General features: G+C 43.5%; 1 protein-coding gene across 1 annotated transcript in view; it reads right to left on the bottom strand.

Moving 5' to 3' along the window:
* Positions 1-1,311: 1,311 nt before the first annotated feature.
* The window catches only part of poln (polymerase (DNA directed) nu), a gene marked incomplete at both ends in the record, with an annotated part of 73,155 nt that continues 48,748 nt past the window's right edge, over positions 1,312-25,718 (bottom strand). Inside the window, 8 exons of the mRNA XM_083789529.1 lie at positions 1,312-1,383; positions 1,792-1,853; positions 2,886-2,953; positions 3,735-3,813; positions 3,940-4,050; positions 14,237-14,368; positions 21,303-21,385; positions 23,471-23,582. Coding sequence (XP_083645655.1) covers positions 1,312-1,383; positions 1,792-1,853; positions 2,886-2,953; positions 3,735-3,813; positions 3,940-4,050; positions 14,237-14,368; positions 21,303-21,385; positions 23,471-23,582 — 719 coding nt within the window. The remainder of the gene's footprint in view (positions 1,384-1,791; positions 1,854-2,885; positions 2,954-3,734; positions 3,814-3,939; positions 4,051-14,236; positions 14,369-21,302; positions 21,386-23,470; positions 23,583-25,718) is intronic.

Here is a 25,718-nt window from a genome sequence, read left to right as displayed (position 1 = left end):
GACATTTCGAGGCCATAATTGTCTCCAGGCTTTGTCAGAAATGTCACACGGGTTACGGTTGTGACTGACTGCAGTCGTTTGAAAGGCTTAAAGCCTCTTAATTGGCAGCATAAGGAGTTTCTCGCGCACACACATGCATACACACACACACACACACACACACACACACACACACACACACACACACACACACACACACACACACACACACACACACACACACACACACACACACACACACACACACACACACACACACACACACACACACACACACACACACACACACACACACACACACACACACACACACACACACACAAACTGGGTCAGTGGGTGTGTGTATGAGGCATGTCTCATAAAATAGTGCCAGAAAAACCGAGCCAGAGCCATAATGAAAGACACTCCTGACACGCCTGAAATTGAAAAAAAAATGTTTATTTTAAATGAAGAAGAAACATGTTATTAATAAATACTTCATCAGTGCAAAACAGCAAAAACAATATAGGAGGAACTTTGGATTAGACAAAACTATAGCCTGATGTCGTTTCAAGGTTGAACAACCATTAATGATCCACTTGGTTGGTTCAAATATATATCAAAGGCCTATTAAATTCAGGGAACATCTAAACACGGCTTCCCCTCGGCAGAGAACACAGCAGGGTGCCTTAACGAGCTATAGTGTGAACACACGGAGGAGGAAGAGGAGTCAACCCTTCCACAAAATGAGTGAGTGAAAAAAAATAAGAACAACAACAACTGGCACAATCCAGTCTGTGGCTTCCTTGCCGTTGCCCCCGGATACGGATGGAGTGAAAGCTAGAACTGGGAGAGCTGGAAAAGGCGCCTGGCGCGGTTGCCTGGTTTCCATAGCGATGTGGGGATGCACGGTGAGCACCATGGTGAGCACAGAGAGAGAGGGGGGCTGAGAGAGAGAGAGAGAGAGAGAGAGAGAGAGAGAGAGAGAGAGAGAGAGAGAGAGAGAGAGAGAGAGATAATGAAAGAAAGAGAGGGGGAAAGAAAGGGGGCCGAGAAGATGGGGATAGATCGAAAGCACATCTTGGGGGGTAGAGAAGATATGAAGGTTGGATACAAGGGAGATACATAATTATGCAAAAGATAAAAGACGACAGCAAAGGATAGGTAGGATAGACTAGAGAGAGAGAGGGGGTTGGAGGATGAATCAAAGAGAGATGGAGGGAGATGTTATGGAGGGACATGGAGCTCACACATGGAACCCCAGGACTTGACTAGAGAGGGGGGTGGGGCAGGAGAGGAGGAAGATGAATCAAAGAGAGATGGAGGGAGATGTTATGGAGGGACATGGAGCTCAACCATGGAACCCCAGGACTTGCCACAGGAAAGTGCCACCTTCAGCGGGACCTAGTAAAACAACACCAAGGCAATGGGGACAGTGTCAGTGTGTGTGTGTGTGTGTGTGCGTGCGCATGCACACACTGACCTAAATTCAGCGAGGGTCCCTCATCGTTCACCTGACCGCTGCCTCGTGACAAACAGCCAAACATAACACAACAACAGCGAGCCGGTGCAGTGAGTTCTCTCTCATGAATAATAAAACACACACGCTGAGCCATTGAGCTTGGACAACGACCTTGACTAATATCTGATAAAATATCGCTTATCTGAAGTCGCAACACAGTACAATAGTCATATCATCACATAACTTGAAAAATGCTTTATCGCTGCTATAGCGGGCAGGGCTCTAGAGCTTATCTAAGCTCCGTTGCACGACGGCGTTGACAAATAGACGCCGTGGTTTCATTCACTCACCTTGAGATGCATTCCTAGACAGTCAACATGCTGTAAGGACTCCATGGTGTTCTTCACCACCGCTGTTTATGTAGGCATAAAAACCAGCACGCGCACACACACACACACACACACACACACACACACACACACACACACACACACACGATGACAAAATTTTTAGAAAAGCACCTGTGTGAAGTAAGTACTAATTGGTGCCTTTTAACCACAACACAGTTGCATGATCAAAATAAAAAAAACAGACAGACAGAAACAGCATAAGGCATTATTGATTAATGAGGCTAGCTAACGTTATAGAGCAGGGGTCCTCAACTAGAAATGCTGAAGGTCCACAAATCATTTTTGAATACGACCATGGTCCAGTCTCATGCACACGCAAATAAAATTGTGGGTCGCGGCCCCCCCCCCCCCCCCCCCCCCCCAAACCGGGTCCCATCCCAAAAATATATATATATTTTTCACTTTGACAAATATTCATTATTCACACATCCAAAAATCCAATTTTGTTCATTCAACTGAATGTGTGAATGTGTCACTGCGAGTGAGCCAGTCAGCGCAACATTGTCATCATGACATGCCGGCCCACAATACACACATTCAGAGCGTTGATTGCGTTTCTCGGCATTGATCGAATACAACGGAGAATTCAACTCGCGGTTGCAGTGACTTTTTTCCTTCTCTTTATTCTTTTTTTTAAATGTTTTTTTTGTGGCTTTCGCCTTTATTTTATATTGTTTATGGAGGGACAGACAGTAGGCTGACATGAAATGGGGAGAGAGATGGGGGGGGGGGGGGGGGGGTCACTCCCGCTGAGCCACGGCCCAGGCCTTTTCTCTTTATTTTAGCATTTCTCCAGGGTCCGCAGAGAGGTGTGCCTGTTGTGTGGCAAAAAACTATACTTTTCTGGCCTTGATATACATATATATACATACATCTACATCCAAACAGAAAAGTCCTATCCGATTGCATTAAATTACGCTAAACGACGACAAACTGCGTTAAACGACATTAAACTCACTTTGCCACTCGATTTCCCATTCACTCTATGCATGCGCATACCCTCTATTGGATGATGTTTTGGCTTTGATGATTACCTGCAAACTGCTGCACCTGGCCATCCTCCACCTCATACAGCAGCTCATCATGGAGCTGGGCTATCAGCCTGTACACAAGCGTGCACGCACACAAGATCATGACATCAGCAGTGCATGGTGGGGCATATAATAGGCCATCATTTGGCAAGATTTGGCCACAAAAGTACAAAATAATGTGTCATTCATTTAACCCATTCTGACCGGGCACCCATTTTGGTGTTGGCATCATGTTATGCTTTAGCTATTGAAAAATAGCAGATCTACAAGCTCATATCGCGCCACCGAGTGGCGCGATACGAGCTTGTAGGTCTGCTATTTTTGAAAAATCGAAGAGCGACTGACATTTTTAGAATCTGATCTCGGGTCAGAATGGGTTCATCAGACCAGTGTGTGTCCGGCGGAAACCTCGTATGAATCTGATCTCAGGTCAGAATGGGTTAAAGCTAAATTAATGTCCCCTGACTGAGGGCCGGGCATGACTCACTGTTCTGTATGACAATGACACTGATTAACATTTGATGAAGTACCTAAAAACTGCAGGGGTGTGCGCGCATGCATGTACATAGGTTGTGCATGTCTGCGTGTCTGACAAGAGAGAGAGCGAGGGAAAAGTGAATGATGCCGGGGAGGGGACAGAGATTATACTGGACGGAAACTCTCTGATTGGAATCTCTCCCCCTTCCTCTCGTTTGTATGTTAGGATACTCCTTGAGGGATGAGCAATGGTAGGACGTTGTCATTCATTTTGTTCAGATCTACTAACTAATGTATTTCAAATAGATAGACAAGCGGCGTGTGTGTGTGTGTGTGTGTGTGTGTGTGTGTGGGGGGGGGGGGGGGGGGTGGTACCTGGCAGAGAGAGAGTTGGAAGAAGAGATGTGAGAGAAGATTCTGATCATGGCCATCTTACACAGGTCAGCAGCAGAGCCTGTAGGACACAGACAGAAGAGGTGAGGTCAGGTCTACATGCATGCACAGTCACACACACACACACACACACACACACACACACACACACACACACACACACACACACACACACACACACACACACCTTGGACCACAAAGTTGACGGCCTGTCTCTCCGCCTGCATGCGGACGCCCCAGTCGGAGGAGTGGATGTTCGGGAGCATTCTCCGTCGGCGCATGATGGACACCACGTAGCCTTTTGATGACAATCAACAACAACGTGTGACGTTTGATAATGAACACTACAGTTTTGATTTGAAGTCAATTAAAATCATGATTTTATGTTTCACAATAAAGGTCCTCGGGTTCAAACGGGCAGAGATTAACACACCTATAGTAATTCATTTTCAGCAAGACCTGCGGTTTTTTTTTCTGTACGCGCAGAGAAGGCGAGGGTGCGACAACGCAAGCGTATTCACGTGGGCGCGGTCCCGTGGAATTGTCGCGCGTGCACATGAGGAGACCTGGAGCTGATCCAGGCCACAACGTCTGCGTTAATCGATGCCCATCTGAAAGTACCTTTATAATGAAACCTTCTTGGGCAGGCTGTTGCACCTTGCCCTCATCTAACCAGTATTGTTATAAACCATAACATTTGTACACTCAGGCTCACAGAGGAACAATAACACTGAAACACACAAAGACATTATAACAACAAAGACATAAAAAGAGATACATTTTAAATTGGTGTGCAAATCTCCTCCTGGAGGCAAAGCCCAATGAAAACATAATATCCCCCTTAATATTTAAACTAATAAAAAAACCCGGATAATACTTAAACTGTATGACACAGTAACATCAAAGTGCAATGATGGGCAATATTAGGCCTATGGTTGACGTTGCTCTCTCTATTGTCTACTGTATACAGTATATATGGCTATGCCTAATATATTGTCTAATTATGGTTATGTTGTCTATGGTTACACCTACTGTGTATATATATACTTTATAGTTTGTGAGATTATCTGTACACACAGCCGAAAAACAAATGTCCCCCAGCAGAGGTAATTATCTTTAGCCATTATTGTGCAGTTGTGTGTGTGAGTGTGAGTGTGAGTGTGAGAGAGAGAGAGAGAGAGAGAGAGAGAGAGAGAGAGAGAGAGAGAGAGAGAGAGAGAGAGAGAGAGAGAGAGAGTGTGTGTGTGTGTGTGTGTGTGTGTGTGTGTGTGTGTGTGTGTGTGTGTGTGTGTGTGTGTGTGTGTGTGTGTGTGTGTGTGTGTGTGTGTGTGTGTGTGTGTGTGTGTGTGTGTGTGAGCGGGCGCATCCGAGTGTGCGTGTGTGTGGTGGTGTGTGTCTGTCTGTCTGTCCAGTGTCCAGAGCTGCAATAGGCATGTTATAGAATATAGATGATATTGTATGGGCGTTTGGGTGGCGCAGGGGTAAAGTATAGCTGCCCAGTGCCACAGAGTCTGGGGGTGCAATCCACCCATTCCACCTCGGTGCGTCCGGCTTCATCGAGTGGCATCAATTGGCCCGTGTGTTCGGGGGAGTGAAGCCGGGCGCTGGCGGGGAGGGGGGGGGGGGGCGATATGGAAAAATATAATATCATGTATGTTTTCAAGTAGCATCACGATACATGATAATCATCACGATATCGTTTTATGCATTCTTTTGAGTTATTGTTCAAGTTATACTTACAACCACATACAAGGTAACAAAAACTAGAAAGAAAGATATGGAAAAATATAATATCACAATATGTTTTCAAGTAGCATCACGATACATGATAATCATCACAATATCGTTTTATGCATTTTTTTGAGTTATTGTTCAAGTTATACTTACAACCACATACAAGGTAACAAAAACTAGAAAGAAAGAGGAGTAACGGAAGATTTAGACCAAAATACGTATTCATTTTGGCTAACAAAGCCTGCCATTCTACCAAAGTATAAATTAAGGTATATATAGAACTGCAAATCATAGAATGCACAGTCACTGTATCACGATATATACACGATATCTCTGAAAAGGCATATCGGAGAAATCTCATGATAACGATATTTATCACCATATCGCCCCAACCCTATGTGTACCCTATGTGATCCTATATGGGCTGGAGGCGGCACCCGTCAACAGTTGAGACCCTGTCCCACATTGTGCCTGGCAGCCATCAGTGTTCTATACACATACCGACCAAAATTTGCATTTTAAAACAAAACGTGAGACGCCAGAGGGGTTTAATAACAAAACGATGGGTAATATTAGGCCTATGGCCGAATGTGACATCAAGATATTTAACAGTAAGTTAAGTAATACGTTAAGCAACGTATAATAAGCAATACTTCTGTCCCTCAAATGAACTGTTTTGATCTGGTGGTCACCCGAGATACAACAGCAGTGACAACGACATAACGACTAAATTGGGGAGAAAAAAAGGGGCTAAAAAGAAAAACAACATCATGTTTACATCGTCGTCATCCTCGTGGTCAAGCGAGTCATTCATAATGTATAGTATATCCGGTTGTGCTGGAGTACACTACACACTGTGTGTGAACCTTTCAGTGAGCAACCTCAATGGCCAGTGGTGTGCATGACAACCGCGGGCGCACGTGCGCAAAACCTCCGGCACATTCCAATATCTGGACAATGAGTCAGGCATCTCGCTTAGTATCTCTTATGGTTGAGGTAAGCTATGCAGTGTACACAGTATAGTATTCCCAGAATGCGGCATTCATGCACACACACAAGTACACATGCACGTGTGAGCACATGTACATGCACACGCACACGCACACACACACACACACACACACACGCAACAAACAGTTACACGCTTTCCCCGCTCTCACGACAAAAACACTCTCATTCTGTATTCAGCCAGTTTCACACCGTGAATCGTCTGTGACCTTTTCACGAGGAATGTGACCCTTTGCTCTCAGGGCACAATGCCACGGATGTTAAGAGGTTCGTTTGTTTTTCTCGTCAGCGTTTACTCATCGCTCAGGGTTCCACTCACCAGTTATGAATGAGCATGTATGTGTACCATACATACATATAATGCAGCCCTGTTATGATATTCAATAAGCCCTAGTCGCTGTCATTGTCCTGCGAGTCTCAGCGATCCACTATAGTCTCTCGAGACAGTCCTGTCCTGCCTCCTACCCCACTTCCGTTTCGCTTTTGCAGCCACGTAAGTATAACTCCTACTGTTAACCAAAATGAGTATGGAGGGAGAGATATTTTAAAATATATTTTCATGAATGGAAATGACAAACAGATGAAGGCTTCCTGTTGTTCCTTTCACAGGGAGGAACTATACAGACTCCCTGCTGTAGAATTCGCAGAAGAGTCGGCCGTAATGTAAGGAGACACATTTTGGTCCAACCCAGCGGTAGAAACACACTTTTTTGTAAAAGTTTGATTTGTTCAGCCAATATTGTTGAATAAGAACACGCAGAACCAATAATGTGAGAGAGGAGGCGGGTGAGGAATGCTGGAGCAATGGCTAAATTGAAAAAAGTAAATAAAAAAATATAACTTAAGTCTGCCCGCTCAATTTCCAAAAGTGTTTGAAGTAGAAGTCTGGTTTTGATTTGTGTGTGTGCGCGTGGCTACGCGCACATCTAGGTCTGCCCGTGCTCGCTGCAGCCTCTTTAACTTCATGGCTGCGTTTCCCAATGTTGAGATTCAGACCCCCTTCAGAACCCCTTTTGGTGTTTTAACTAAGCATCATGTTATGCTTTAGCTATTGAGAAATAGCAGATCTACAAGCTCATAGCGCGCCACCGAGTGGCGCGCTACGAGCTTGTAGGTCTGCTATTTTTTTTTAATCGTGAAAATGTGGCACAAATCTTTGAATATATATTCTTTCAGAAGACTTATTTTATTTTGACGTCAGGCCTAAATTGGTTAAAGTGGCTTCCTTCCCCTTCCTCCTATACTCTTCTTCTTCTTCACTATACCGTTATTATTCATCCCTATTATCTCAAGTGAAAGCATGGTAACTCTTCTCCCTGGGCTAGTTACGGAATAATAATGCGAACGACAACAGTGGAGCTACAGATCGACTCGAGTGAGGCAGCTTCCTCTCATTATAATATCAAAGACGAGCGAGAATATCCAGCCTGTGTGCTGATGAGTACCATGCGTGCTCGTACACACAAACACACGCACATGCACACAAACACACACACACTGCTGTCAAATAACACTATATCATTATATACCTCACCGTGGGTGAGCTGAACAAAAAAAACAAGAATATTTGACCTCTTCCCTTCCTCCTTTACCCCCTGCCGTTTCTCCTGCCACTTCATTTTTATGGGTCGATTTTATGGGTCACGGACTCACGGCTCGAGAAAAAAAAATCACATTTTCTTTTCCTATACATTTATGATTGCGACGGTAGGTTGCACATTACTATATGAAAACCTGCAAAACCTGTCAGTCCGTCCGTCCGTCCGTCCGTCGATCTGTCACGGCTCCATATATGGCTGTCAGTCCGTCACGCCTCGTGACACGTCACAATAAGCTTTGGGCTTATCAAGCCTGTTATGGAGCATGATGCCCATGATGTCATGTTTCACCCATTCTGACCTGAGATCAGATTCTAAATATGTCTTCTACATCCTGACAGTTTTCTGAAAAAGCTATGTTTCTGACCTGAGATCAGATTCTAAAAATGTCTTCTACATCCTGACAGTTTTCTGAAAAAGCTATGTTTCTATGTCAGTCGTTCTTCGATTTTTCAAAAATAGCAGACCTACAAGCTCGTAGCGCGCCACTCCGTGGCACGCTACGAGCTTGTAGATTTTAGCAATTTTTCAATAGCTAAAGCATAACATAATGCACCAAAAGGGGTTCCCGCCCAAAATGGGTTAAACAATCAAGACAACTGTCGGTAACAGTCGGTCTAAAAGTGTATTGATACCTGCCAACCAGCGCTGTCCAGGTAAACAAAAGTACACTTTTAAAGTGACGGCACACATATTAACCAGTTAACAAGATACTTGTTTTGTTCAGAATTTGTTGTCTCCCATCTTTCCAAAAAATAATAGAAAATGCTCGATAGTGGGCTCGATAAGAACCAGGCTCGATAAGCCTGATCGATAAGGTGCTTGTTATCAATAAAAATTAACCCTACATCCCTACTCAAGACACGCTCCAAATATGGCCAGTACAGAATTCATTCCATATGTTGATCTGACCCCCCACCATGCCAAAGCGCCAGTGGTCGCCCAGGAGTCTGCCGTCACCCAGGCGGATGCGTGCACACGACATAGCCCTTTAGGGCGTCTTACTGGTAATTATTGTACAACTTTCAAAACAAACAAATCTAAGAAATACCATGAACAGCTTCCCTGTAAAATAGCCAATGTACAAGATCGCATACGCAAAGCAACACGTTGTGCACTTGTGGATCTGCTATTTTCACTAGTTTGGGTCCCGGGGCAAATGTCTAATCTCTCTATTGGGCCTCGACCTGAAATGTTTGGGAACCACTGCTCTATAGCAGACTTTCTTCAACGCCGGCCTATTATTGCATGACAGCAGGGTTCGTCTCGGCTCTTATACCAGGCTGCCCGCATGAGATGGCAGGTATTTACCAGGTATTTCAGGTGCCAATGAACTTCAACAGTAATTCTAACAGTACTGCAGTTATGACTGAGTCATAATGTGGAACTAAAAACAGTCTGACTGGAGTCCACATGGTATCAAATGTCTTCTACCACCCAGTGTGGATTACAGGGGTCAAGTTCATTGATGATCAATGGAAAGCTTATGTTGTGTAGTCATAAGTCTCGTAACACATTTTATACACAAGGGATAGAAAGGCTTTTAAAGAGAAATGAAGAATAAAGTAAATGTAATACATACAGAATATAAAAAAGTACCCGTTTTTTGCCTGGATTTAAATGAGAATTCCATGCTAGAAGGCTGTCTTACCTTTCATTAAAGTTGTTACGTCCCTACCAAAGAGGTCCAGGTGTTTTTTTGTGCAAAAACTCCTTATTGGCTATTTCCCCTACCATAAGCCCTAAATGAATTGCATTGAATTGAATGGGAATTGAATGGGGCTATGGGGTGTTGTGCTAATTCGCTTATTTCCATCGAAATAAAAAGTAAAGTGTGCCGCTTGGAATATTATTTACATTATGAAGAGAGGATATATACAAAAAAATATTCATTTTGAGCGATGGAAATAAGCAAATTAGCCCCATAGCTCCCTTCAATTCCCATTCAATTCAATGCAATTCATTTAGGGCTTATGGTAGGGGAAATAGCCAATAAGGAGCTTTTGCACAAAATAACACCTGGACCTCTTTGGTAGGGACGCAACGACAACAAATAAAGGTAAGAAAGCCTTCTAGCATGAACTTCTCCTTTAAAAGTAGTTGCATGGGCCCAGGCCGTAGCGTAACGGTCTGGGCACCGGACTGGTGATCCAGTCGCGGTGTGCCGCGGGTTCGACTCCCGGATCCGACACGGCCTTTACCGCATGTCATCCCCCCATCTCTCTCCCGTTTCCTGTCAGCCTACTTTCTGTCCCTTAAAAAAATCAATAAAAGGCGTAAGCCGCAAAAAAAATATCTTAAAAAAAAAGAAAAAAAGTAGTTGCATGTTTGGAGCAGCCCGAGATCCTCTGGAGATTTGTTCCAACTAATTTATCTTCTTCTTCTTTTCCTTTCTCTTCTCTCACACCAACTAACTTCATGTCCTACTTCACTACATCCATAACTCTTCTCTTTGGTCTTTCTCTAGGCCTCCTGCCTGGCAGTTCCAACTTCCAACCTCAACATCCTTCTACCGATCTTACTCATTATCCCGCTCCACACGTCCCAAACTCTTCTCCCTTCTGGCTCCAAAACTATGGAATGCACTTCCCATTGCAATCACAACTGCAGACTCACTCCCAATCTTCCACCGTAGTCTGAAAACCCACCATTTCGGACTCCATCTTAGCCCGTATAGCACTTGCCGGTGCCTCGACGACCTTACAGGCGTATGCAAAGGCTCAATTTATGTAATTTAGTGTATACTAAACCATCTCAGTCTGGCCTCTCTGGCTTTATCTCCAAAACCTGACAATCTGACATGCGCTGTCCCTCTGATGTACTCGTTCCTGATCCTATCCATCCTTATTACTCCCAGAGAGAACCTCAACATTTTAGTGTCTGCTGCCTCCAGCTCTGCTTCCTGTCCTTTCGTCAGGGCAACTGTCTCTAAACAATATACAACATACAGTAGCTGGTCTCACCACCATCTTGTACACCTTCCATTTCATTATTGCTGATACTTTCCTATCACACATCACATCTCCACCCATTCCATCCTGCTTGCACTCGTTTCTTCACCTCTTTTCCACTCTCCATTGCTCTGGAATGTTGACCCTAAGTACTTAAAGTCCTCCACTTTCTTCACGTCTACTCCCTGTAACCTCACTGTTCCACTTTCGTTCCTCTCATTCACACACATGTATTATATGTGTATTATAGGTATTCAAAAACAAAGTATTAAATAGCTACACAGAGTAAAGGCTCAAATCAAGTGGCATTTGTTTCTTTGTTTATGTGAGAAAATGTTACTACTGTGACTATTATTAGCATATTGTTGTGCTTGTTTTTTGCTTGTTTTTTTAGGGAAAAAAACTAAAAAGAAACTTGAATGTTGCATTGTTCAGTAGAAATGGGACACATGAGCTGTTTTGTTTGAGGACCTGTAAACATATATATTTTCATTTTTATTATTTTAAGTTAACGGACAAAAGGGTAGACGTAATAAGCCTAGGCTTCAGTCTTTTTTTTTCCAGAATAAGAAAAAGAAAAAAACTGATGAACTAAGAATGTTTTGTATGGAAAAAACAAACAAACTAATAAACTAAAACTAAATATGTCTTGCTGCAGCTAACCTTCATTCCTCTCCTTTCCAGGGCATATCATTCTGCACCTCTCTAGATTTTCCTCTACCTGCTCAATGCTCTCAGTGTATGTGGGGTATAATAATGAAATGCTAACTTCAGTTTGAACCCTGTTAACAGTATAGTAGATCAATCGTGGATGACCTAAGATGTCTTGAGGGTTAATAGTTCAAGTCTGAGATATCGTTTTTCTCTAAGCCAGTGATTGTGTGTTCACACGGTCAGAGATGCAAAGACACAAAGGCGAATGGGAGTATCATTTGCAGCAGCTACATGCATCATTGCGTCTTTACATCATGTCATGTCGCTGGCTTCCGTCTACAATGAATGGTAGACCGCGTCTTTGCGTCCGTTCGTGCAACGCAACATTGGTGATTTAAAGACGAGCAGCAATACAGTATATATGTTTTGAATTGTACAATTCTAGAAGCTGCATACCAAATGAGTTGTACTGTTTGCTGTCTCATAGCCTTACGGAGAGACCATTATAGCAGGCTATACCTCAAGTGATAAAGGCATAGATACAGTAAGACATAGATAAGTTATTCTGTCACGTCCTCTAATACTTGCCAATTATTAAAATAATCATGATAGGAAAAAAAGAAGACAAAAGAGGAAAAGAGAGAATGGGATGATGGAACGGAGAGACAAAATGGGAGTAGAAAAGATATTGTGAAACATAAGAGTGAGATTAGACGAATCGACAGTCTGGTGCGACAATCGAGACAAAGGTGGGAAGGACCTCCATGGTGAGGGCGCTCTGGGGGCCAAAGGCTCCATAAGCTGTTGATTGGAGTGGGGAGCATCCAATACGCCACCTCCGCTCACACTAAACTGACACCGAGTAAGACACGAGGGACGAGTGCAGGCGGGTGAGGGGGTCACCGCGGGCGATAAAGCAAACGTTGACACATGACACTAGTGGGAAGGGATGGAAGCTCAGTTGGTAAAACACTCGCCTTTCGACGCCTTGCGTTCCACCTCAGTAGTCAATCTCCCAGAAGTCTAGCGCATTGAAACGGGGGATAAACTGATCCCGTACCCTGGCTGATACAGAATATAAGTCTTTACTTATCTGCGTTTACCTCATCACAGCGGAATTAAGGAGAACGCAAACAAAACGTTGTTTAACTTTCTTGTACCTTTTCAGAGGGTTAATGTTGACCAGGAAACTATTTTTTTTAAATATGCAGTGAACCAACAATTTTTGTGCTAATGTTTTCACTTTAATACTTTGAAGAAAAGGTTTATCAACTGATTATAACAAACTCCCCACCTTGGTGGAGGTCTGTGCTCTACTGAGCAAATAATGTAATATAATATTTTTATATACCGGTAAATTACCGGTATATAAAAATATTATATTACATTATATATATATTATATTATAGAATATTTTTATATTATATTATATTATATTACCGGCGGTAATATAATATAATATAATAATATTCTATAAGCATTAGTGCTTTATTAAATAAATAGCTGGTTGATATACTGTACATCTTCTGGTGTAGAGGGGAAAAGGAAGGGAACAAGTAACCTGGGGGACAGCGGGAGAGATGCAGTAAATAAAATAAAAGGGCAATCCTACTGTAGAAGAGAAGTTTCTACAGTCGGTTCTGGTCGGCTCTTATAACCCAATGTCATGTGACTTTGCTCTAGAGACAGACGTGGGTCTTCAGCGATATAGAATATACTAAAATACAATGCTTTCAGTGACACTAGAGACTTTCCAGTGCACCATTGTGACCGATCTGCACGTGTCATTCCTTGCAAATGACACAACAATTATGTTCATCGGTTGAGTATCCATCACCACTGCTCCATCTCTGTCTCTGTCTCCATCCACCTGCACATCAATTCTTGGAGTTTTTCCAAGTAGGAAAACTGCTTCTGGTGCAGAATGATCTCTTCCTCTGGCCTATTGACATTGGGTTAATGTATTCCATGTTATGAGGGTAACAGTGCAGAGTCTACACTATTGAGAGTGTGTGTGTGAGAGACTGTGTGTGTGTGCGCGCGTGCGTGCTTGTGAAAGTGAGCGTGATTGCACGCTGGAGTCTCAGGCGTGCTGTGTTGGCATTTCAGCCGGTGCAGAAAACAGAGTGTCCTGTTTGAACTATCACCCTCCCTGAACGGCCTCCTCATCAGGTATCGACCAGCAGCAGTTTGTCTCTGTCCTGCCAATGCAAGCACTGCTTTCTCCCTACCCACGTTAAAAGGTCTGAGCGGGGACATCTGTGTGTGTGTGTGTGTGTGTGCAGACACGCAGTAGCACGTTTAAAATGCTTATATGCCGCTGAAAACATCAAATTCACCACTAATTAATTAACCATGAACCCTAGTGTCACTATACTGTGGGGTGAAAAGATTTGGTGTAGAAGGGGGAGGGGGCTTTTGTCAATTAAGAATATAGGGTTTAAGTGGTTAGACCTCCCCCCCAAAAAAAAACACATACACATTACGCACACGCACATGTATGTGCACAGACAGACACACAAGTCTCACACACTCTAACCTTGTTTGTGGCACAGCTGAATGGTGTTCTGGATGAAGGACTGGACCTCTCTGTATGTCTGGAGGAAGCTGTCTTGAAAGCGGCTGGCTTGCTCAGCACTCACCCCCAGGATCCCTGACAGACGCTCTCGACCTGGCGGCGACCAACACAACACATTCACGGTTCACAATGATTCTCTAGAACTATTTACGCTTGAATGTACACCAGGGCTTGTCCACAACATTGCTCTGCCATCGCTCAGTTCTGAACAGATATTCAATTTAGGATCTTTGCATTCCGGCCACATAGACAAGTTCCTGAACTGGTAGAAGAACGGAAGTCGTACAGTATAGGTTAACGTTCTCCATCATTAAATTGACTACTATTTAGAGCAGGGGTCCTCAACTAGAAATGCTGAAGGTCCACAATTCTTTTTTTAATAAGACCATGGTCCAGTCTCATGTGCACGCGAATAAAATTGCGGGTCGCGGGCCCCACGGGGTGGGGCTGCCCCCGCTCCCCAAGAAACAACTATGCCTGTTTAGTACAGTCAAACCAAGCTATACAAACCGGTCCCATCCCAACCAACCAATACTGGGGTGGCAGAGTATGAAAATATTTTTTTTCACTTTAATATTCATTATTCACACCTCCAAAAATCCAATTTTGTTCATTCAATTGAATGTGTGAATGTGTCACTTCTAGTGAGCCAGTCAGCGCGACATTGTCATCATGACATGCCGGCCCATAATACACACATTCAGAGCGTTAATTGCGTTTCTCGGCATTGATCGAATACAACGGAGAATTCAACTCGCGGTTATGGTGACTTTTTTTTCTTCTCTTTAGCCTTTATTTTATATTTTTTACGGAGGGACAGACACTAGGCTGACAGGAAATGGGGAGAGAGATGGGGGGTCACTCCCCCATGTCTCTCCCCATTTCCTGTCGGGATCCGGAGTCGAACCCTCGGCACACTGCCAGACTGGATTACCAGCCAAGGTGCCTGGACCGCTGAGCCACGGCCCAGGCAGGCCTTTTCTCTTTATTCTATCATTTCTCCAGGGTCCGCAGAGAGGTGTGCCGCGGTTCCGGTCGTGGACCACGGTCCGCCTGTTGAGGACCACTGATTTAGAGACTAGTTAGTTACTGCTAGTGTGAGGTCTAGCCAACACCAACTCCGGATTTAGAGACTATTTTTTTGCATTAAAATCAGCCGGTGATTCTGAAATAAAAAAATCTAACAATCAAAAGAAATTCATGAATAAATAAAATTCAAAATAATATTGAAAAATAAATACAAAAACTAAAACTAAACTAACAAGTAGTGAAAATAGCTGAGCTACAGTACAAGCCCACAATGCGTTGCTGAGGTTGTAGATGGGCCATTTTCACTAAGACGTCAAATGTGTCTTTAAAACGTTTGGGAACTCATGACCTTGATGACGCTCCCATACAACTCATCCCTGTTGTCTCTCTGTTTTGCGGCTCATTGATTGATTGATTGAATACTTTATTAACAGTTTGCTAAAAAGGCACAGATTTATACAAAAGAATGCTAAAAGGATAATCCTTTTGTTTGTTTCTAATCTCTAGCAATTATGTCCAACACTTTATTATTATTCAATATAAATTATGCGTAGCCTGCGGAGTTAGTTCAGGAAGACATACTCGAGGGGGTTCATGCCATGCTCAAAGGCGCATTACTATACTCAAGGGGTTAACATGCTACCATTACTATGTGGGTGTATAATCGTGTGCAAGTCCCACACGTCATTCGCTGATGTGGCAGTCAGCTGACCAATTGGGCGGGCTACTTAGGCTCACCAGTTTGCATGCTCTTCCTGCCTTCCTCCAAGGACTGTCTAAAGAGGACGGGACGCGGAGACCGTAAGGGCGCCGCCATGTTGCTCACATGGTGCTCCATGGAAGGAAAGAAACATGCGCAATGGGCTTTATGCAGCCATCACTTCCTCATTCAGCTTCCTTGGTCTCAACTGCGCATGTTTCTTTCCTTCCATGGAGCACCATGTGATCAACATGGCGGCGCCCTTACGGTCTTCGCTTCTTGTCCTCTTTAGACAGTCCTTGCCTTCCTCAAGGAAGCTCTTAGAAGGAAGTGAAGTGGTCACGTGACTGGGCTGCGACATGACACTTTCATGGACACTTTCACGGGAGCCAAACTACACCCGGAAGTTCGGCAGAATGCACTGGAGTTAATGAGAGCTCAGTGACCAGCTCATGAACAAACATTATTTATAAATGACTGAGACCTTTTGTAAAGTGATCGCTTCTGGAAAATAAAATAATATATATAACACGTTATTTTAGGCTGTCATATTTTTTTATGTGCATACTACTTGATGTGATTTATTTTTTCAAAGAGCAGAGAGCAGCCCAGGCAGAAAACTTACTATGTGCTCTTCTATAAATACCTCAATAAAAATAAATAGTTATTAAGTCGAAAAACAACCACTCGGAAAAAACGTGTGATATCACTTATGTCTTCTTTCATATTCCTGAAACAATTATATGACAAAGCTCGCAATCGTTCATGTATAATGTTTGTTATGAGCTGGTCCAGCCGGCTCCATTCACTGCCATGTATTCATTGCACTACTGGTGTGAGTTTGGCTCCCATGAAAGTGTCCATGAAAGTGTCATGGCGCAGCCCAGTCACGTGACCACTTCACTTCCTTCTAAGAGCTCTGCTATGATTCCTGGTTGTTATGTGACGCCACCCCAGCACCACCGTTGGGCTCTGTTATTTATGCTCCCCACGTTTATTTATTTATTGTATATCTATCTCCCTGCTCTTAATGTTTTACGATGGCGTTTAATCGCGCCGAGCAGGGAGAAAATGCAGCAGAGCCGAACGCCAAGTCTAATATTGTATGCACACTACAGTATTCTCATTCTCCAATAAATATTGGTTAAATCTATTCGTGAGTTGTCTGACTGAATTAATATTATTACTAGTGTGACAGTGACAGACACAAAAAGTGCCATATATACCATAGAAGATAATACAGTTTGATGCAGGAATTCCCATCTCTTTCTTTCTCCCAGTTTTGCTTCTCACCTGTCCTTCACGTCGCACCATGCACACCATCCCTCCCACCCTTATTCCATTCTTTTTTTCTCCTCTCCTCCTTAACACTCAACCTCCTAATTTCCTGACCTATTTGTATGTGTATGAGTGCCTGTGTCCGTGGCAGACCCCCCCCCCCCCCCTCCCCAAACCCCTCCACATCGCCTGAATTATTGTCTCACTGGGAGAAAGCTTCCTTTTAGTATTCTGTATCCATGGCGACGCATCGCTCCGTGAAGAGCTTGTCTGTCTCTGGTACATTGATCAAGCCATTCCTCTTCTCCTCCTGCTCGCTGTCTCCCCCTGCCCCTCCCTCTCTTTAATCTCTCTCTCTCCATCTTCGCCTTTCCCCTACATTACTCGCTCTTCGCCAACCCCCATCCACCCCTGAGGCGAGGCAAAGGCAGATGGAGAAAATGTAGGCTATAAAGGCAGGCGCTTTCGTAGATTCCCCACCACTCGGTCTCTTTCTCTTTTCTGTTGAGGCGTTTTTCCTCATTTACTGCGACTGTCCTCCACGCTTTCGAAGAGATCGCGGTCAGGAATGGCCATAATATAAGACTACAACAAAAACTAACGCGTTGCATTTTTTAAAAACTTGTAAATCAGTTATTTCTGGCAAGTGATGCGGCATACGTCAAATTAGAAATTTGGCTCTTTGACTTATTTCTCTTGTCTCATACATGATTTTTACAAATGTGCTTCAGGCATGTTGCTACTGGGTTTCCCTGGGTGTCCTGGAACTGATGCATTCAGTAGTGTCTGTGTGTGTGTGTGTGTGTGTGTGTGTGGGGGGTGACACTGCCTGTGCATCAGAAATGTGTTTGTAATGTTCGCTACCTGCTGTGTATGCCCAACATAATGTGTGGTTTGTAGAGAGAATACAACTGGTGTCATCCCCTGTTCCCATCCATGCCCGGTGTATAGATGGTTTGTTGTTGCTCAACATCTGTCTCATAACTGTAGTTTGCAGCTATATCTCAGGGTTATCAAAAAAAAGAGTTAATAGCATGAATTGTTATTGGTTTGTAATGCTACAGGGCATGTTCTACTGTAAGGGTATTATAGTAGTACTAGTCCTTACACGTTCTGAATATATGAACAGCAAATGATGTTCAGTGTGGGTAATCTATCGAAAAAGTTTGCGATCGCTCGCCCGGCCGCTGTCCGTGTGGGTCTGTTACGCGGAAAGGTGTGTCCCAGTATTAATCTGTGTCCGTCCCAACATGCATTTCACTGGTGACACGTCATTTGCGGGGAGATGTTTTTTTTTTTTACGCAAATTATTTCAATTAAGATGATTGTTAGAATGTTTGGCGTGTGTAATGCAGGGCAGATTGAGGTTGGAGGACAGGGCTGTGCGGCGCTAGGTTCCGTGAGGCGGTCCGTGCGTCGTGGCGTTGTGAGATGGCGCAGAAAGCGAGCAGCTGTCTTGCTCTATGCTAAGGAAGTACTCTGACTGACTGACACACAGACAGACAGTCCGCTAAATTATTAATAGGATAATGGCTGGCCCTTTGATCGCTTGATGGTCAGAATCTCATTCAGTTCTTGTGAACGCCCTGCAGCACTATACTCTCTATTAGCTCATACACAGCAGCTTCTTCAAAGCACTTTGAGAGACACAAGCGAGTCTTGAAGCAGACGTTGACCGGAGTCCCTCAGGGCTCTATAGCAGGGGGTCTACATTGAAAATAGCCGATCTACAAGCTCACAACACGCCATAATTCTCGGCTAAAGATTTCCCCCAGAATTCAGTGGTTAACACTGCCGAGTGCCTCCTGGGCACTTACTGTAATGTGCTTCAATAACCAACACCATTAGACCTTCATTAAGAGGTTATCAATTGTAAACAGGATATTATGTGATTGTCATGCTCAACTGAGATGAAGAAATGAGCTTGATGAAGACAATGAAATGCACGCAAGCACACACACACACACACACACACACACACACACACACACACACACACACACACACACACACACACACACACACACACACACACACACACACACACACACACACACACACACACACACACACACACACACACACACACACACACACACACACACACACACACACACACACACACACACACGTCATGTGTACACAGAGCCACTCCACTAATCACCTTCACTGCTAATGATGACAGGACTAATTGACCCACATTTCTTTTTATGCGTTCATGGTTCAGTGTGTAGCCACAAGAGCAGCGTCTCTAAGCGGTTGAACAGTAAGAAGTGTGTGTGTGTGTGTGTCACAAATGGGTCACATATTTGCAGGCAAGCTACACTATGGGCCACAAGGGTGCATTATACATTCATCTCTAGTTTTCCCTCAGCACCTCTCTCTCTCTCTCTCTCTCTACACCTATTTTTATCTTTTGCTTTCTGCTGCTTCTGCCCTTCCTCCGTCAGGGACATGAGGATGAGCAACAGAAAGAAGCATGGGAAAAATGCAGAAAAGTCATAATCTTTGATTACCAAAGAATATATGTGTGCAATAAATGGGGTGCATACTTAGTTTAGACTAGTCATTGGTTAGACATGGGTTAAGGTTAGGTTTAGGTGTGCTGCCCCGTGGGAGGTTTAGGTTCAGGGTGAGGGTTTGAGATAGGTTGTAGTTGTAGGACTAATGACTGGTCTAAACAATGACTAGTCTAAACCAAAAAACTGTCTAAACTAAGTACTGCACCCCAATAAATGAAACATTTCCTCTACATCTCTTTTACCTGCATGCTATCTCTCCAGCTAACACCCTCTTGGGACTGTACAAGCCTTTAGAGAGGCGTTTCTAACTCACGCGTACAGTTGTCCAATGAAAGCGTGAGACTAGTGATCAATAAAGAATAGACATGTAACGATTCACTCAACTCACGATACGATTCGTATGACGATATGAGGTTCACGATACGATACAAAATTACTGTTTTTTTTATTTTATATAATTTATCTTCCCCCCTGAGATATTTTATTTAACTACATTGCAACAGAAGTAGCATTACTTTTGACAGTGCAGAAACATAATTGCCTTCCTTGATGAGCATCAACGACCATCATCACCTGGGCACAGTCACAGACACACACAGCTCCCCTCTACAGTGCTCTACTACTGAAAGTCACTATCATTTCTCTCCAAAAACACTTGATGGAATATGACTAAAGCTCACATCACACACTAGCCCCCCTAAAAATAAAAATAAAAGAAAGAAGAAAATCGATTATATCGATATACGATATATCGTTACATGCCTAATAATGAACATGGTTGATTAACCGAACGACGACAGCTGACAGCTGAAGAAAGATAATCTCACAACGTGTTACAACTGTCACTCTGGGGTTCCTAGGGGGTTAGTATATAACCTATACTTAAACCATCTATATCTATATACTGTAATATAGGGTTTAAGTGGTTTAACACTTGTACATCACAGCTAAGGGATGTTGTTCTTCAATCTCACTGCCTGTCATCCTTTTCACTTTCTGATGCTGCCATAGGAATATTGCTGTTATGTCTAACCTGCACTTTAATGGTGTTTGAGGATATGAAACACTAGTCATCAAAGCATTTGTCAATCCATTTTGTTTGCTTAAGAGTGGTCACTTAGTCTTTTATTCAATTCCATCAATGTTGTCTTCCCACAGCCCACACAGAAGCGTGTCATTATTTTGAGGTGGACCTTTTCCTGGAGACATGCACATCCACACCTCCATACACCTCACCTTCTTAGTTACAGTAATACAGTAGAAGCAGAGTGATACAGATATGGACAGAAAGACTTCATGGCCATGATATGGTTATAATGCCACACCTCTTGACAAATCATATTGTGTGATTTGAACGTTTTTATAAAGGGCTGTATTCATTATTGTCAGCAATAACATCATTATCATTATCAAATGTGTGTGTGTATGTGTGTGTGTAATATGTGTGTGTGTGTGTGTGTGTGTGTGTGTGTGTGTGTGTGTGTGTGTGATTTCTCACCAGCCCCATAAACCACGGAGTAGACAATGCGCTTGGCATGCTCCCTCTCCTCTGATGTCACATCCTCTACACTCACCCCCTTCCTGAAGAGAGAGAGAGGGAGAGAGAGAGGGAGAGAGTGTGGGGGGAGGGGGGTTGAGTGATGAAATAATGAGCTAATCGAGTGTTATCATTGACATGTGACTTAATGAGGAGTTAAGTTATGAGGCAGGAAAGTACGTCCAGAGGCAAATCAGATTTCAGTCAGTCAGACAGACGACATTCACTCTGTGAGGACTGCGAGGACTCAAACTGAAAGGCCAGTAGAAGTGGATCTATTGCAAGATAATAATAAAATAACTACTGCATAACGAGGATTATTATTTGAGTCAGATCTCTGAGGCTATGTATTGTCGCCTGTGTCTGAGGGAGGGAGGGAGGGTGGGTGTAGTAAAGAAATATATAACACCCGTGTGAAGTGAGGGGCGCCGAAGTGAGGGGCGCCTGTTTAAAGTGCTCTAAACAAACTAGTCTATTGACTTGGTTCAAGAATGAATAAGCATGACAAAGATGGAGCCTGACACAGGACAGTGTCAGACAGACAGTGTGTGTGTGGGTAAAGTGGCCCAAACACACACACACGCGTGCGACCACATGCACATACTGTATGTGCGTGTAGGTTTCAGTATGATGTGATTTCTATGCCAGTAGCCTCAGGGGAAAGCCTTTAAACAGAAGAGCTTCAAATCCCTCCTCTTCATCGCGCGCGCGCCCGCCCGCCCGCCCACCCACACACCCACCCACCCACCCACACACCCCCACACACACACACACACACTAAAGCATAACATGATGCTAACACAAAAAGGGGTTCCCACCCAGAATGGGTTCAATGGGTTTATCCTCCTCTACGTCTTTGGGCAGGTATAGCACTGTGACACATGCTCACGGTCCCCCTGCTGGACAGGCACAACTCCACTATAGAGGAGCTGGAATAATTAGAGCGTTCTAACTTTAAAATGATATTAACAAAACGTGGTTCAATATATTATTCCGACAGCACAGACAAAAATTACTGCAGAGGGGGGACAGAGAGAGAGAGAGAGGGACGGAGAGAGATAGGACAAAAGTGTAGCCTCAGCAGAGCTATTAATGTGGGTTGTGTGGTGGGCTAATGTGGTTAAGCAGCCACCCTGAGAGCCACACACTGGACAGAGATGGATGACAGTAGTACCGGAAGAGGGCTGGATTCAGTCAACACACACACACACACACACACACACACACACACACACACACACACACACACACACACACACACACACACACACACACACACACACACACACACACACACACACACACACACACACACACACACACACACACACACACACACACTCTTCAAAGGGGCAGCAATGTGATCACCAAGGTGACGGGGCCTGGGGGGTGTCCGATGAGAGAGAGAAGCACTGGAGGCAGTTGGCGGGGTTGTCATGGCAACAAGGCTGCCGACGTTTGAAGCGTTATATTGGCGATGGTGACGACGAGAGAGGGAGAGATGAAGAGAGAGAGACAGAGAGGCGGAGAGAGGAAAAGAAAGACAAGCGAGATGGCGAGAGAGAGAAAAAGAGAGAGGCAGATAAAAAAAACGAGTGAGAGAGAGAGAGAGAGAGAGAGAAATTAATCTAGGCAGCCGTGACGGAGAGAGAAAAAGAGAGAGACAATAGAGATGGAGCGAGGGAATTAGATGAGGGAGAAAGAGAGACAATAGCTGGAGAGTTAAAAATAGAAGAAGTTAAAAATGTGAGAGAGATAGAGAAACACTCGAACAGGCGTGTGCGTGTTTGTGTGTGCTTGTTATTATTGGAGCGTTAACGAGTAATTTCTTGCATAATTTATCCTGCCTATGACCTGATTTGACTTAAGTGTTGCATGCTACGTGTGAGGACGTGTGTGCGTTGTAACTGATTCTATAACCTTGTTCAACTCTCTAGTCTCCACCAGACACTATACATGGCATGCTAATCTATTGCCCTCTTTGAACCATAATGAACGTCGTTCAAGTATAGACCCCTGGGGGACCCTGCTCAATGAAGTACGGTTAAAGAGGGTAATCTTTACCTGTGTGCGTGTGTACGTGCGTGCGCGTGTGTGTGTGCGTGCGGTGCGTGTGTTGGAGAACCCACCACTGTGAGGCCAACATGTTGAAGACATCAGCCTGGGGGTCGCTGAAGACACGGAGCAGCTCAGGGTCAGAGGACAGATGGGCCAACAGACGCAGCTCTACCTGGCAGAAGTCTTCATGAATGAAGAAAAGCACGTTAGATTTCCAGACAAAATAAAAAAAACAATAAAATGCCATATCGGTATATTGGATCGGTCTCAAAATATCACAGATATTGACGACGCAATAATAATGTGTCTTTGTACTCACTACTCAAGAGCGTCAAAACAAGAATTATAAATATAAAATATAAATATAATATAATGTAATATATTTCCCTGGTTGGACGTAGCGCGTGGAAGGAACACGTTATTCCAACCAGTTCCTTTCCCCTCCATTTTTACTACTTTTCATTGGTTAAATATTGTTTTAACCAAGACACAGAATAAAAGGTGTTCAACAGCGCTGGTTTATGCAATAAAATCAAAAACCTCAAAAATGAAGTTAGGTGGTTTCCTCCCGACAGCAACGATATGCAAAAGCACACGCATATACTGTACAGTGTACATCAACAGACAGACAGACAGACAGTATTTGGGAGTTCCAGTGGAACCGTCACTGATCTGAGTGTCTGGACTCATTGAGAGGGTCGATAGCCCAGGTGTCCTCTCCGTCTATTCACTACACAAACACATCAATCCCAGAAGAGACCGACAAGGTCTTCATCAACCAGGTGTCCCTGCTTTGAGCACGTTTCCCAAAATGTCCAAATATTTGTCCCGTGTTCTTTTTGCACTTTTTATTGTATTACTTTCTGCTGTCTGTTGTGTTCGTTTGTGTGGGTTTAAAAAGTTGAAAATGTAAGGGAATGCAAGGCAATTTAATCAGAATTGTTATAAAACACATATACATTCCATGTATATCTAAATAACAATATTGTATGATGTGATTGAAATGACACTTTATACTGATGCCTAACATCTAATAAAAATATCAATGGAAAGATGTCCAAATATTTCCCAGAATTTCTTAGGCGAAAAACATTATTCAAAAGATAGATCACAACATGTTGCATTGTGATGCATTGAGAGAGTCCTCGGTGCATTCATGCCGGTGTGCACACCGCCATGTGTGCTGTACATTTCTGACTAATAAAGCATTCAATAATAATAATAAAACATACGGCACATTCTATCTACAACCTATTTTCTCCCCTAGGCGTTTATAGGCGGCTTGGTGTGTCAAAGCCTTTATAATACCCCTTGTCTTGACGTACTGTACTAACTAAGCATCATGTAATACTTTAGCTATTGAAAAATAGCAGATCTACAAGCTCATAGCGAGTGGCGCACTACGAGCTTGTAGGACTGCTATCTTTTTTAAATCGTGAAAATGCGGCACAAATCTTTGAATATACGGTATATTATTTCAGAAGACCTTTTTTTTGTTTGTTTTTTACGTCAGGCCTAAATGGGTTAAACTGAGCAGAATCAAGGCAAAATGACTCAAAATGGATGAGGGAAAAGGGGACTTTTCCATCACACCACTGATAAACCAACCACAGATTGTTTTGACTTGGGGCAGAGTGGGGAAAAAACATCCAATAGAATCCTGCTCTTGCCTTGGCTCAACTCGAGGGGAAAGTGATGCATGACAAATCACGTTTTAGACCGGTCACAGTATTCATAACAAAGCTTTTGTTGTGCAGTGTTGAGCTTGACCACTATGTATTTACACCATAGCTGCCTACCAAAACTTGTTTTGTGTGTGCGTGTTGAATGTTCAAGTTTTAACTTTAATGTCAACAATACCAATCACAGAGTAAAGGCCCGTAAAATTACACAACAGCTACGGTCTCAGATTAGACATTAAAACTCAAGTATTCAAACCTCAAGGTGGTCAGTGTTCTTAAAACTAAACCACGTAAATAAAATCAATATTAAAATCTAAACTATATGAAGTAGCATAACAGTATCGGTCATCAAGATATCAGACTGTATGTATCACATACAGTAGGTAGTGTATCACGCATGTTGTGTGCCAGGTGTATGATGGACGGAGAAGATAGGGGTTGGACAAGTGGAGCTGGATTTCGGTTGCGATGAGGTGAAAAAGGAAGTTGCTAAAAATATCCTCCCATCAATGTTTTATGAGACGGATCACATTTCTCTTCAGTCTTCAGCAGGGCTGGCAGCCTCTGACACATACTGCTGACTGCAGCCTATCTGCGTGTGTGTGTGTGTGTCATAAAGACACGGTAATAAGAGAAC

The sequence above is a fragment of the Protomyctophum parallelum genome, assembly GCF_964188405.1.
Source record: "Protomyctophum parallelum genome assembly, chromosome: 18".
Taxonomy (NCBI): Eukaryota; Metazoa; Chordata; class Actinopteri; order Myctophiformes; family Myctophidae; genus Protomyctophum; species Protomyctophum parallelum.
The sequence above is the reverse complement of the archived record's forward strand: the minus strand, read 5'-3'. Positions and strand labels throughout refer to the sequence as shown.